At 33.8% G+C, this 12,867-nt stretch overlaps 1 protein-coding gene across 2 annotated transcripts in view; it reads left to right on the top strand.

Annotated features, from left to right (window-relative positions):
- TLL1 (tolloid like 1) overlaps positions 1 to 9,852 on the top strand; it is a 168,762-nt gene extending 158,910 nt beyond the window's left edge. Inside the window, exons 20-22 of one of the 2 annotated variants that reach the window (XR_004968452.1) lie at positions 4,669 to 4,919; positions 6,127 to 6,649; positions 6,718 to 9,852. Coding sequence is in view for 1 of the 2 variants with exons in the window: in XM_036315138.1 (XP_036171031.1) it covers positions 4,669 to 4,919; positions 6,127 to 6,258 (383 nt within the window). In the remaining variant the exon portion in view is untranslated. Of the gene's footprint in view, positions 1 to 4,668; positions 4,920 to 6,126 lie in introns of both variants that reach the window. The other variant, XM_036315138.1, reaches the window with a different exon arrangement.
- The last annotated feature ends 3,015 nt before the right edge of the window (positions 9,853 to 12,867 follow it).

The following is a 12,867-nucleotide window of genomic DNA, read 5'->3' as shown; positions in this document are numbered from 1 at the left end:
TATGATCAAGTTGAACTACATATTTCTAAATATTTCTATAATGTGTTGTTAACTGTAACAATTTGATTTATATGCCATATTTAACAGATAGAAAATTTATAGTTTGGTATTCAAAAATTATGTGTTCTCTAATCCCGACTAGTTAGTTAGTTTTCGCATTAGTTCATTTTTTAATCAAATTTGGGGATCATCTGTTTTATAGAACCTTATTTGTTTCCCCTTTTATTTGGCATGAAACACAGAAGTTCTGTAACCCTAATCACTAATATGATTTACAGATTACAGCTGTTCTACAAGTCTTTAAGAAATAAACTATAATTTACAAAAATATGGGTAATTTTAGGCAAACAGTAGAATAGTATTTTTATATCTTGGATCCAATTTAATAATATATTCCATAAATGTCTAAGAAATGTCATTTTTTAAGCCTTTTTTAAAAAGAAATCAGTTAATTGCAGATGTTTACTGAAGTCATTTAGCTTATAGTGACATCTAGTGGCATTAACTATGCCTAAACTGTTGAGACACGGGAGAAATCTGTCTTGGTATAGAACAGTATAAAATGTCTACATCAACGATTTCCAACCTTTTTCATCTCATGGCACACATAAACTAATTAATAAATTCTGCAGTGCACCAAAAATATATTTTTGCAAACCTGACAAAAAATAGATATAATTTTAATTCCTTCACACTGAACAGCTGTTGTGTTGGCTGTTGTCATATTTTTATTTGACAATCTAAGGCAAAAAAAGTCAGTGCCCTTGACTAAATAGTCAAGTATTGCATGTTTTAAATATTCTTGCAGCCCACCAGTTTAAAATTACTGGCCTGCATACTTATGAAACAATTTTAGTGCAGTAATTTTTGTCACAGTTTCATGCTGATTGCTTTTATCTTTTTGTTTCATTTTGTTTTAGAAATTTTAATTTTAATTATTTTATTGTCCAATATTATTTTTCACTCTAGTGTATTTTATTATAAGCATTAGATTTACATTGAAGGCTGTGAGAATGTGAATATTAATTGTCAGGATATGTATCTGATTCATAGTAGTAATAATAAGATTCAGATGTAATATAAAGTAATAATTTTTTATGATTAATATAAATATTTTGGTTTGAGAAAAATCTTCCGTGGACCATAAATTTCATATTAATGAAGGATTTTCCATACATTTGACATTTACTTTTAAATATTTTTCTGATAACTTGTCATGTGTTGAAGGAATTTGGAATCCCATTACTCTGTCAGTATTTTTCTAACAGTAGAGAGGTCATGGTATATGAAATTCTGGCTATCACAAATTCCAAGAATGCAGTGTGAAAACATGCTTTCAAAACTTTCAAAATAGTTGATGATACGGTATTTTAAATTATCTGAGTATAAATTCCATTTTTTTAGCTTGGTAAAAATTTTCTTTAATAGGGAAACTTCTCTTTGTACTTGTCGTAAATGGAAAGTAAAGATTATGTTGGTACATCTGAGCTCTTGGTCCAACTATGCCATCACCTACCTGGGAACTTGGAAAAGATACTGTCTTTGGATCTCAGTTTCTTCATCTGTAAAATAATAATTTCAAAGTTTCTTACAGCTACAAACTCCATGACACCTTAATGTGCCTGGCATCTGCTCACGGAGTCTATTTGCAGTGTTTATATTCCCATTAAGAATCTATTAGTAAGGGGAAGAGATCAACCAAAGGACTTGTATGCACGCATATAAGCCTAACCAATGGACACAGACACCAGGGGGGGTGAGGGCATAAGTGGGGGAGTGGGGAGGGGGGCAATGGAGGGATAAGATCACATATGTAATACCTTAATCAATAAAGAAATTAAATAATACATAAATAGATACCTTTTAAGAGAAAAATTTAAAAAAAGAATATATTGGTAGAATCTAATTCTCTACTTTGGGGGGGAAATTTTAAAAGATCTCTGTTGTTAAAAGTATTACATAGGTCCTCCTAACCTCTTCCAGCCCGCTCCCATCCACCCCCCCTCAGGTCCCCACCACCCCATTGTCCCTGTCCAGAGGTTATGCATATATGCATACAAGTTCCTTGGTTGATCTCTTCCCACCCACCCTCCCCTGCCTTACCTCTGAGGTTCAACAGTCTGTTCATGCGTCTAATTAAAGTTGATATTCAATATTAATTTCAGGTGTATCGCATAGTGATTAGACATTTATATAACTTAAAAAATGGCACTCCCAATAAATCTGGTACCCAGCACTTGAGGCACATACATATGCTTTACAAACATTGAATGCTCAAAAGAGCTATATGATATAGATATTATTTTTATTTTTTCAGAGGAAGACATTGAAAATCTAGAGAAGTTATTAATTTTCAAAGAATTCTAAAATTACATTAAAGCATGGATTTTATCCTAATTTTGTCTCCAAAGTTTATGTACTTTTACTGTATATTTTCTCCTAATATACAAATTTTGGATTAGGAAGGAAACTGTTAAAAAATGGATCACTATTATTTTAAGCAATAGGTAAAGATTGCATGCTTCCTTATTTAAGTTTTAAATATTCCCTCAGTCCAAGAAAATCTAGTCTCGTTTTTTTTCCCTATGCAGTTTACACCCATTCATAAACCCACGAGAACAACCTCGATCTCATTTTGTTAAGTAAAATGTGCCTTGGATATTGTCCAATCCAGCACTGTCATCTCAGAAATGAGGATTCTGAGATGACTAAAACTTAGATGACAACCACATAACAAAAAATAACAGTTGGAATTAGCGTTCTGGCATTCCAACTTTTTATCATTTGCTCTTATCAAAAATTGTAGGTTTTTTTCTTTATGTATAATTTTTTGCCCTCATTTAACCAGCTTTCTTGGAATTTTCTGGACAGGTTTATTTTATACTGCTACTTTCTAGTAGCCACATCTTTTGAAATATTCTTATGTTCTGCCTACTATGTATTTTTCCCCAGAGCTTTCTTTTTAACAAGTTTTTCCTATTCTGTAGTTTTTCATCAAATATTTATTGAGCACAAGCTTTAGATGGATATGTAAGGTATTAGTAATTTATGAGGGAAAATTAGGAATTCAAGGGAATTTATAGGAAAATAGGAGTTTTCACCTGTGAACAGCTTACAGTATGATAAATTAAACTGATTTTCAGACATTTCTGAACTTCTGATTTAGGGCAGTTTCTACTAAAAAGACAGCCAAATCCAATACTACATTTGTCCACTGTTTTTGCTACATTTATAAAGTGCTTATGCATGATTTACAGCCTTCTGGAATACATATGGCTATTATCAATGGACCCTGAAGTATGCATTTTAATTTACTTCCCTGAATTTATATTTCTCTATACAATTTTAATTTTATTCACAAGAAAAGCTTCTAACATTACAAATTTTGAAACCAGGTGATTGGAAATATGCTTTAATATAGCTTTATGGCTACTTTTCCTCAAGTAATACTGTCCAAATCCACTGGAAATGGACTTCATTGGAGAATAGTGTTTTCCCCTGACAGTAGATCTGGTTTCTTATAGGTCCAATTTTATTTTAATCTGGTAGCAGTGTTATTGTTACAGTTTTAAATAAATGAATTGTAAGGAACAAATCTTTCCAGTAAAAAGAAAAATCCGGTGTATTCGCTCAGAGGATGCAGCTATAATACAGGAAAAAAAGGAGAAATGTGGAGAGAAAGTAATGTTTTAAAACATGGCATTGTCTGGTAGGACTTTTCTGTAGCACAAATCATCACACTTCCAATGCCATTTAAAAATCAAATGATACATTATTATGCTCCTTAGAAAGGAAATTATTTTGATCTAACTCAATTAAAGTAGAATGCCCACCACTAAAAGCACTTATAGGTCAAATTACAGGACCTCTCCCGGAATTTAATACTTTTTCAGGAAATGAACAAGCTTGTCTTTCCAAATTAAAATGAAGGCCACCCCTGGGCTTCTCTTCCCTTCTTTTTCCTTTCTTATTGAGCTTCATTTTCCATTTCCCAGAATTCTGTAGAGGACGCTCTGGGAGCTTGCAAAGTGTTTTCAATGGATTTGAAGATGGTATTGCTGACATGCTAAACTACTCTGTTTATATTTTGCTGACTTGGTAAATGAATAGGGATATTTGCAGGAAGTGTGTTTACTCTATTTAAATATCTTCTTTTAAAGGGATCATGTAAAATGAACTATTGAACATATTTCACTCATAAGCAATTGCCCCACGCTGGCTGTTATTTCCTGCTGATGGAAATGCTTCCCAGGCCAATCAGATCTCTTGCATGCAATGGCCAAATGTTCGTCCTTTACAAAGGTATCCTGCAGACTTAATCCTCTCTCCTTTTTTTTCATGGAAAATTAATTCCAGATTTATTATTTTGAGCCATCCATAGGAACTCATGAAACTCATAGGGTCCATAGGGTTATTTGAGTGATTCATAGGATTCAGTTGTGAATTGAAACAGATAAAAACGGGAACTTTTTGAAATATTTTAAGCCGTTTTTTTCAAACTATGCAATTTTTTTGGTTTTCAATAAAATTGAATGATAATGCCTTCTGCCTTTTGCAGACAGCAATAACTCCTAAGTTGAGAAGTTAGAACATGGTTAGACTCCATTGGAATGGAAACTGCCCTGTTAAAGCTCATTGAGCTTACCTGTTTCATTTCTCACCTGGCAGAGTGCGGTGGCCGCCTGAAAGCGGAATCCAAGCCCAGAGACCTTTACTCACATGCGCAGTTTGGCGATAACAACTACCCAGCGCAAGTCGACTGTGAATGGCTATTAGTGTCAGAACGGGGCTCGCGACTGGAGTTATCTTTCCCGATTTTCGAAGTGGAAGAAGAAGCTGACTGTGGCTATGACTATGTTGAGCTCTTTGGTGGCCTCGATTCAACAGCGATGGGGCTTGGTCGATTTTGTGGATCAGGGGTAAATACAGTACCAACAGAATACCATAGCCATGATAAAAAAAAAAAAAAAAAAGCCTATCGATTCATGCTTAACATATGTAACATACAGAACAGCGGTGTTTTGATAAAAAAAAAAAAAAAAAGTGATATATTATCAGTTTCCTAACACATTATAACACGCCTTACCACTTCTTACCACTTCTGGTGAATTTGCTTGATAATTTCAAAAGAGATAGATGAATTCAGTAGTTATAATTTCTTGTTACCAGCCACATTCTAAATTTTATATTCTTGGCTTTATAGTGCAATAAATATTTAACTTTTTAATAATATAAATGGAATATACTTAAACACACACATTTGACAATGTTGTCACCTTCCTAAATTAAAGCGCACACACACAAAAAACAAACAAACACAAATATGCACCCCCATTCAGATTGACATTCTCTTTTCAACAAATGTGTTTGGTGGGAGTGGATGGTCCGCCACCGTGCAGATCAGCGGGATGTTATTCAAACGCAGGGGATCACTCTGCACAGGACACATTGCCAGGTACAGGCCAGAGCGTGTCACAATGAGAAATTTAAAAAATAAAGGGGGAAGCTTAAGGAAAGCCTCAGTGCTTTCTTTCCCAGAATCCTCTGCATCAATATCAAATCCACAGACTCAATATCTGAGTATATATATTGTTTTGACGACATTATCCCCAATTTTTTTTTTATTGTCTATCAGTACCTATTGCTTAATTAATACTATTAAATTCCTGTCCAAATAGCAACTAAAATGAAAACAAAAACCTTCTTGGACTTCAATTATTAAAACTAGAAGGAATGGAAAGTTTGGGTTCTGGAAGTGACTCTGCCTCAGAGCAGCTCTTGAAACAAGTTTAATGTCTCTTCATCCTCTCTGAGCCTCACTTTATTAATTTGTAAATCAAAGGAACTTGGCTTAAAAATTTGGGCACAAAACACCAAGTTCCAGAATTTGGAAACAGACTTAAGTATGCTCAAAGCCCAGCTACCTTACTGACTAACTGTGTAAACTTGAGCATGTCATTTGCTTCTCTGAAACTCAAGTTTTCTTATCTGTAAAATGAAGAAATCACTCATATCCACTTTCCAAGGTTTTAGGAGGATTCAATTATATACCCCCCAAAAAGTTCCCAAACACGAATTCCATGAAAGGAAAAGTGACTTATTCTGTTGTTTGTTTGTTTTCTTCAGCCACCAGAAGAGATCTATTCAAATGGGGATGCAGTTTTGATTCATTTTCACACTGATGACACAATCAACAAGAAAGGATTTCATATAAGATACAAAAGCATTAGGTATCAAGATACCACGCATACCAAATAACTAATACCAAAACCTCCTTCAGAAAATAAAGGAATGTGCATAACAGAGAGAAGACATCGTTTGTTTTTTTTAAATGAAGATATTAGCACAATGTTTTATATAATAAAACTGAACAGAAGAAAGCTGTACGACCAGAATTATCTCTGTACCGAACGAGAAGTTGGCAGTGAACCTTGGTCAGCTTTGCCAGGGTATTTGAACTCCAGCTTGACGGTATGAATAAAGCCGGTGGAAGGGCATGACGTGCTTCAAGGAAGACTCCACAAGCTTTTGCTCACAGCGTGACGCAGATGCCTCGCAAGTCAGACAATTAGGTTCAGGGTCTGTGGGCCTCCAGAGTGTTCTTTTAGACAATTTTGCAAGATTGGGGATAAATAAAAGGATCTTGCAGGTCATAAACTGGAAAACCCTCTCCTTGTTTCTTAGGATAATTGCTTTGGCGTTGTATCTTGGACACAGTTACCAGATCCTTGTAAAATGTTGTGAAATAGGAGTCTTAAAGAGGGTGGTTTGTAATTTAAATGTAGGTTTGTCCAATGTTTGGAAACTGGAATATTTCAGCTTCATTATTTTCATTTGCAGGCCAGAGTAACCTCTTTGAAACATAGATCATCTTGAGACCACTTTATTTTACTGATATTTTGACAACTTTGAAATGTCAATAGTTTCTGTTATAGCAATTAAACTCTAGACATCATTTTTTGAAGTGCTGAAAAGTGCCCAGTTGATCCGTAGACTCAGTTCTTTCAGCGAAAGTGCTGCCTTTTCACACCAAATCCAAGAAGCCTTGTGCTGGCTTATGAACTTAACTGGAAAAAAAAAATTCCCAACTGGTGTGAACAGGATTCTTCTAAATGAAATGACTGTCTGGGTGGTTCGTACTCAAGTTACCACTGCTGCTATTGTCTTTCTTTTGTTGTTGATCTGTTGTAGTTGTAGTTGTTATTGTTGATGTTGTCATGGTTAATGTTGTATTTAAAAAAAATGAAATGAAGCGGAAGTAGACCTTGTAAGAATTGAAAGATCTCTCTCTCTCTCTTTCCTTTTTTTTCCTTCTTGGGATTCACTTTAAGACAAAAAATGCAATGTTGGAAAAAGGTTTTGTTTCTGAAAGACTTTCTATGGTGCTATTCCATGAACATTTTTTTAAACAAAGTTTTTGACTTTGAGCCAACCACCTGTAGACTATGAATGTCTCCCTCTGTCTGGCTGGTGGCATTTGAAGATGAAAGACTTGTAAAATGTATCAAGAGTATATCATCGCAAGGGCAGCACTTGTCCTATGGAACAACTACTTATAATGCCTTAGAATTCTTGCACATGATCAACCATATCCTCCTAGAAACACATCTTTTGAAATATTGCACGTAATAGTGTATGTTAATTAGCAGCTCTATGAGGAAAATCCATTTCTCTGACGGAACATTGGGTATAAATATGTTGACTTGCTTTTGTTGTAGAAAATGGTTTTCTGCTTTAAAGCCATGTGTGTTTTTAATATTAATGTATGTATATGTGAGCTTGTCTGAGTGAAGCTAAAAGAAGGTGAAAAGTAGTGGGCGGTTTGAAAAGTTAAAATTTATGTGCCAAGTTCTACTAGAATCCTGTTTGAAGTAGCACCTTTCTTAGGCAGTTTCATGGACAAATAATGGGAACTTCTAATTATTATCGACCCATTAAAAAACGGCTCTTTCCTTCAGAGAAACTCTATTTTGATATGTTTTGATGTTGATGGAGATCGCTCTATAAAGTAGCTTTGTTTCTGTTAGCTGTCCATGAATATTGAACATTTAATAAAATTGGGTATTTTTCTTCATTTTTACAAAATTAAACTATACACACAGATATAGTTTATTTGTTATTGTTGCCCTAAAGAATCTTTTCTTGCATATGAATTATAATATGTAAATACATTTTTAAAACCAATCTTTTCATCTTATTGAATGTTACTTTGGAAATGTATAACTATTGCCTGCAACGTAATAAGATTTTAATGGAGCTGACTTATTCCAGTAACTTCTATATTTTTCACCAATCTCCAAATAGCCAAAATTTATCAGGAATGGGAAAGAGAAAAGAAAAAACACATGAACACCCAGTGTACGACACTGTGCCCAGCCTGGGACTGGGCACACGTACTAGCTCTTTTTAACCTTGTGCTCCCTTTGACAACTGTGATGATGTTCTCATTTTCTAGTTCAGGACCTGAGGCTCAAAGAACACACATAATATTCCCAGGGTCACAGTGTACAGTCAGATGTTGAAAGCCAGCTTATCTCTTCTAAAAATCTGTGCTTGTCCTACAAAATGTAGTAAAATCAGTCTTAACGTATATAAATAGTGGATTTTTTTATGATGAAACTTTTCCACATTGAGTAAATTATAGGGTGAATTACATTAAATCTTCAGGATAAACCTATTCCTTTCAGAAACAGCATGGCAATTCGAACATCAACTGTAGATAGCTTTAAGGACTACAGTTAGTACTAGAAACATAAAAAAACAATAGTTTGAAGTTAGTAACCATGGGCCTTTTGTTCAAATAAATATTAAATTATTTTATCTGCTGTGGTAGGGAAATGTAGTGTTCTACTTTATGAAATATTCTGGATATTCCAGTTGACAATTAGGCTACAATGTGCTGCTTCAACACAACCGAGAAGTTAAAGTTAAAAGGTATTTAGAAAGCATATGGCGATGTCATAACTTAGGTCTCGAGTGTGGTCATTAATTTTTATTGTATCTTATGTCATATCAGTTCACTGCATACTAATTTATATTAATTCCACTTTGGCTTAAATGTGTTGTTAAATGCAAATACAGACAGCTTCAATGTTTTGTTAATAATTGTTAGTTACTGTTCTAGACATTTTATTAAATTAATTTTGTAAATTATTTTCAACCCCTACATTAGTATATTGGTTGTTCTATTTGCCACAGTTCTTACTCCTATGCATCCTGTACACAGAAAAAAACTGCTCCCACTTCATATGATTTTATTAAGTTATTTTTAAAAGTCATTAATCTAGTTTATTATCATGCCTTAATGTACCTGAATAAAACAACATTTTTAAACAAATGAATGAGAAACAGCAATTATATTTTGAAGCTCCCAAATGTTTCCTGTTTATATTGGCTGGATTTTGCTATCTAAGACTAAGTTTAAGATATTACAGTGTCATACTCAAATTCTACTCAATTTTGTTTTTAAATATCTTAGTCTCCTTTATTTGATTTATATTACTACTGTATTTTTATGGGAAGCCTCAAATAGGAAATTTTATTCTTCCACACAGAAAATCTCTAAAAACATCTAATGATTAATTATTATTCTTTAAGAAGAATAAAAATTATTTTTAAAAGAAACATTAAATTAAATTACAGATTGCTTAGATTTAGTGAACTACAGTTGTGTGACATGCAAAATGACTTTTACTTAGCAATTATCAAAATGTTTGGAAATTTTTTCAGTGATAATGAGAATTAGATTTACTTTTTGGAAAACCTTTATACCACTTGTTAAATCTGGCATGAGAAGAGAAGCAGGAAAAATAATTGCCTCCTAAAGTTTTATAATTTGAACTACAGTAATGCCTTCTTTTTCTCTCTCCCTTTTTTTTAATCCTCACCTGAGGATATTTTCCCATTGATTTTTTTAGAGAGAGAGGAAGGGATATAGAGAGAAAGAAATATCGATGTGAGAGAGACACATTGATTGGTTGCCTCCCACCCCAACAGGGCGGAGGATCAAGCCTACAACGGAGATATGTGCCCTTGGCCAGAATCAAACTCCGGACCCTTCAGTCTGTGGGCCGATGCTCTAGCCACTAATCCAAACCAGCCTGGGCATGCCTTTATTATAAGAAAAAATGTGTAATATGAGCTTATTAAAAAGGAAAAAAAGCTGGTCTGTGAATGAATGGAAGCATTTTATGCTTCAATGCATAGTGAATACTTAGCATTTAGCCTTTTAGTATTATTATAAAATTGAAAAATTTTGTCATTAGCTTAGAAAAAAATTGTTGATAAAGCTGGCTCTGATACATGCTGAGATATTATTATTAGTCTCTGAACTTTCTTTTGACATCTACTCTTTCTCATTGTCCAGCCTTCAACGCACCCGTCTTTCACTACCCACCATGGTATTCAACCTGAATCCAGGCTCACCACGTGTGATTTGAATTTGCACTTTGACACCTCATTTCTGCAGACACTGATGCAGGATGATTCCAAAGAGGTTCTAGGCCTCTTTACATACAATATCTCACACAGTATCTCAAATAACAATTTTAATACAATAAATATCAGTTTCTAATTTTAGAAGACTTGGAGGTGGAAATATATCTGGGTTAAAGCTTATGAAAGAGAAGACCTAAGGAGCCAATATGCAGCTAGATAGAAGACAGAAGGTCCTGGCAGCTGGGCCTTGTTTTGTCTTTGTTGCCAGGGTGAAGGCGTTGAGTAAGTAATGAAATTATTTGTGTTATGTGTAATTTCTATACGAATACAAACTAATCGCTTCACCAATCCAACTGCCCTTACTCTGCTCTGTCTACCCATATTTTTCATATAGTTGAAAAATTAGTTATATAGCATTTTATTTTTGGCCTATCAAACTTTTAGAGCATACTTGCCTCTGAAATAAAAATAGCAACTAAGGTTATTCAAACTGATGCATAGTAGTTTACACATGAGCTCAATGCATCAGTGTATTTTGCAAATTATATTGTAAAAAGCAGATCCAATGATGCTTCTATTCACTAATATTATATGACTATTAGTCTTTTTATTTTCTTTTTTTAAATAGTTTTATTGATTTCAGAGAGGAAGGGAGGAGAGAGAGAGAAACATCAATGATGAGAGAGAATCACTCATTGGCTGCCTCCTGCATACCCCTCACTGGGGATCAAACCTGCAACCTGGGCATGTGCCCTTGGCTGGAATCGAACCTGAGACCCTTCAGTCTGCAGGCTGATGCTCTATTCACTTAGCCAAACCAGCTAGGGCTCGACTATTAGTCTTAATATTTAACTCTTCAAAAATTTAAGGACTGACAAACTTCATATCCATCAAAAGCTCTTCTAGGAAATTTTATAAGAGTAACTATAAAAATTTAATTAAAAACAATAATTTTAAATCATGATTCCTTTATGATATTTAAAGGGAGGGCTCACAAATATTTAAAATTTGACATCTGTCAGTGTTTTTTTTTTTTAATGCCTGACATTGACTCACTTATTCCTCACAACTATGAGTTGTATTTTATTGTCTCTATTTTATGAGGAAGAAAATCAAATATACTGGTAATCAAAGTAAATATAAATCACAATAAAAAATCAGACTACAACTTTTAATTTAAGAAATGATATACTCACATTGGATCACAAATACATTTATAAGCTTTTAGAAAAGTTGCTTGTAAAACATAGTACCAGAAAAGTTGGAAGTCACATCAGATACTTCTAAGCTAAAAAATAACTAGTGTTTCTATAGAAATATTAAATAAAATAAATCTTGAGGCATAAAAGTTCATCTGGTGGTGACTCCATAATGATAACAATAAATAATACATTTAAACATTTTAAAACAAATTTTAAAAACTTGAAGTTGGATGAATGTAAGAACAGACCCTCAAAATATATAAAATTGTCAAAATCGTTTAAAAAAAATTGTAATCCATGATGATAAATTAGAATACTAAGGTCTCAGTGAGAGAGATATTAAGATATAAAATATTTGCAATCTATATACCTGACGAAGGATTTGAACTCAGAGTATATTAAGGAATCCTAAAATTCAGTAAGATATAAACCACCCAATAGATGAAGGGTTGACAAGCTACATGCTCTGACCCAAATCCAGCGTGCTTCCTCCTTGTGCTCAGCCCATGAGCTAAGACTAGTTAAAAAGTTGAGGACAATTGCATGTTGCCCATATGCCCTAAAATACTATTTTGGCCCTTTACAGAAAAAGATAGCTAACCTATGTAAGAGATAAATGTGCAAAGGATATGTATGGGTGATTCACAGAAGAGGAAATCAGAATGGTCAATAAACAGATGAAAACATGTTTGACATGGCTATTATTTAAAAACTTCAAATTTAAAAAGTGGGATACTGTTATATATCCATTGCATTTGTAAAACTTAAAGTCTTAAACACTTCCGGAGTTTGCAAGGCTGTATATAGCACAGGAACTCTTACACACTCCTGGACGGAATGACAGTGCAAACCCTTTGGATAGCTACTTGACCATATCTAGCACTTGGAAGGTGTCTTACCCATCAACCAAGAATTCCATTCAATGATATAGAAAATTTCTTGTCCTCTTGCCTGGTTTTAGAGAAGCCATTCAAACTTTCAGAACTGAGTATCGGGAAGTTGGGCCAGGAATTTTGTTTGACTACTCAGTCAATTTCCTTACTAGTAATTGGTCAGTTCAGATTTTCTATTTCATACTTCATCTTCATGATTCAGTAGGTTGTGTAATAATAAAAATGTATCCACTTATTCTAGGCTATCCAATTTGTTGGTCTATATTTGTTCATAGAAACTTTTATGATCCTTTGTATGTGCACAGTATTGGTTGTATTGTCTCCTCTTTCACTTA

This window comes from Myotis myotis, unplaced genomic scaffold (genome assembly GCF_014108235.1).
Source record: "Myotis myotis isolate mMyoMyo1 unplaced genomic scaffold, mMyoMyo1.p scaffold_m19_p_6, whole genome shotgun sequence".
Classification (NCBI taxonomy): domain Eukaryota; kingdom Metazoa; phylum Chordata; class Mammalia; order Chiroptera; family Vespertilionidae; genus Myotis; species Myotis myotis.
The sequence above is the reverse complement of the archived record's forward strand: the minus strand, read 5'-3'. Positions and strand labels throughout refer to the sequence as shown.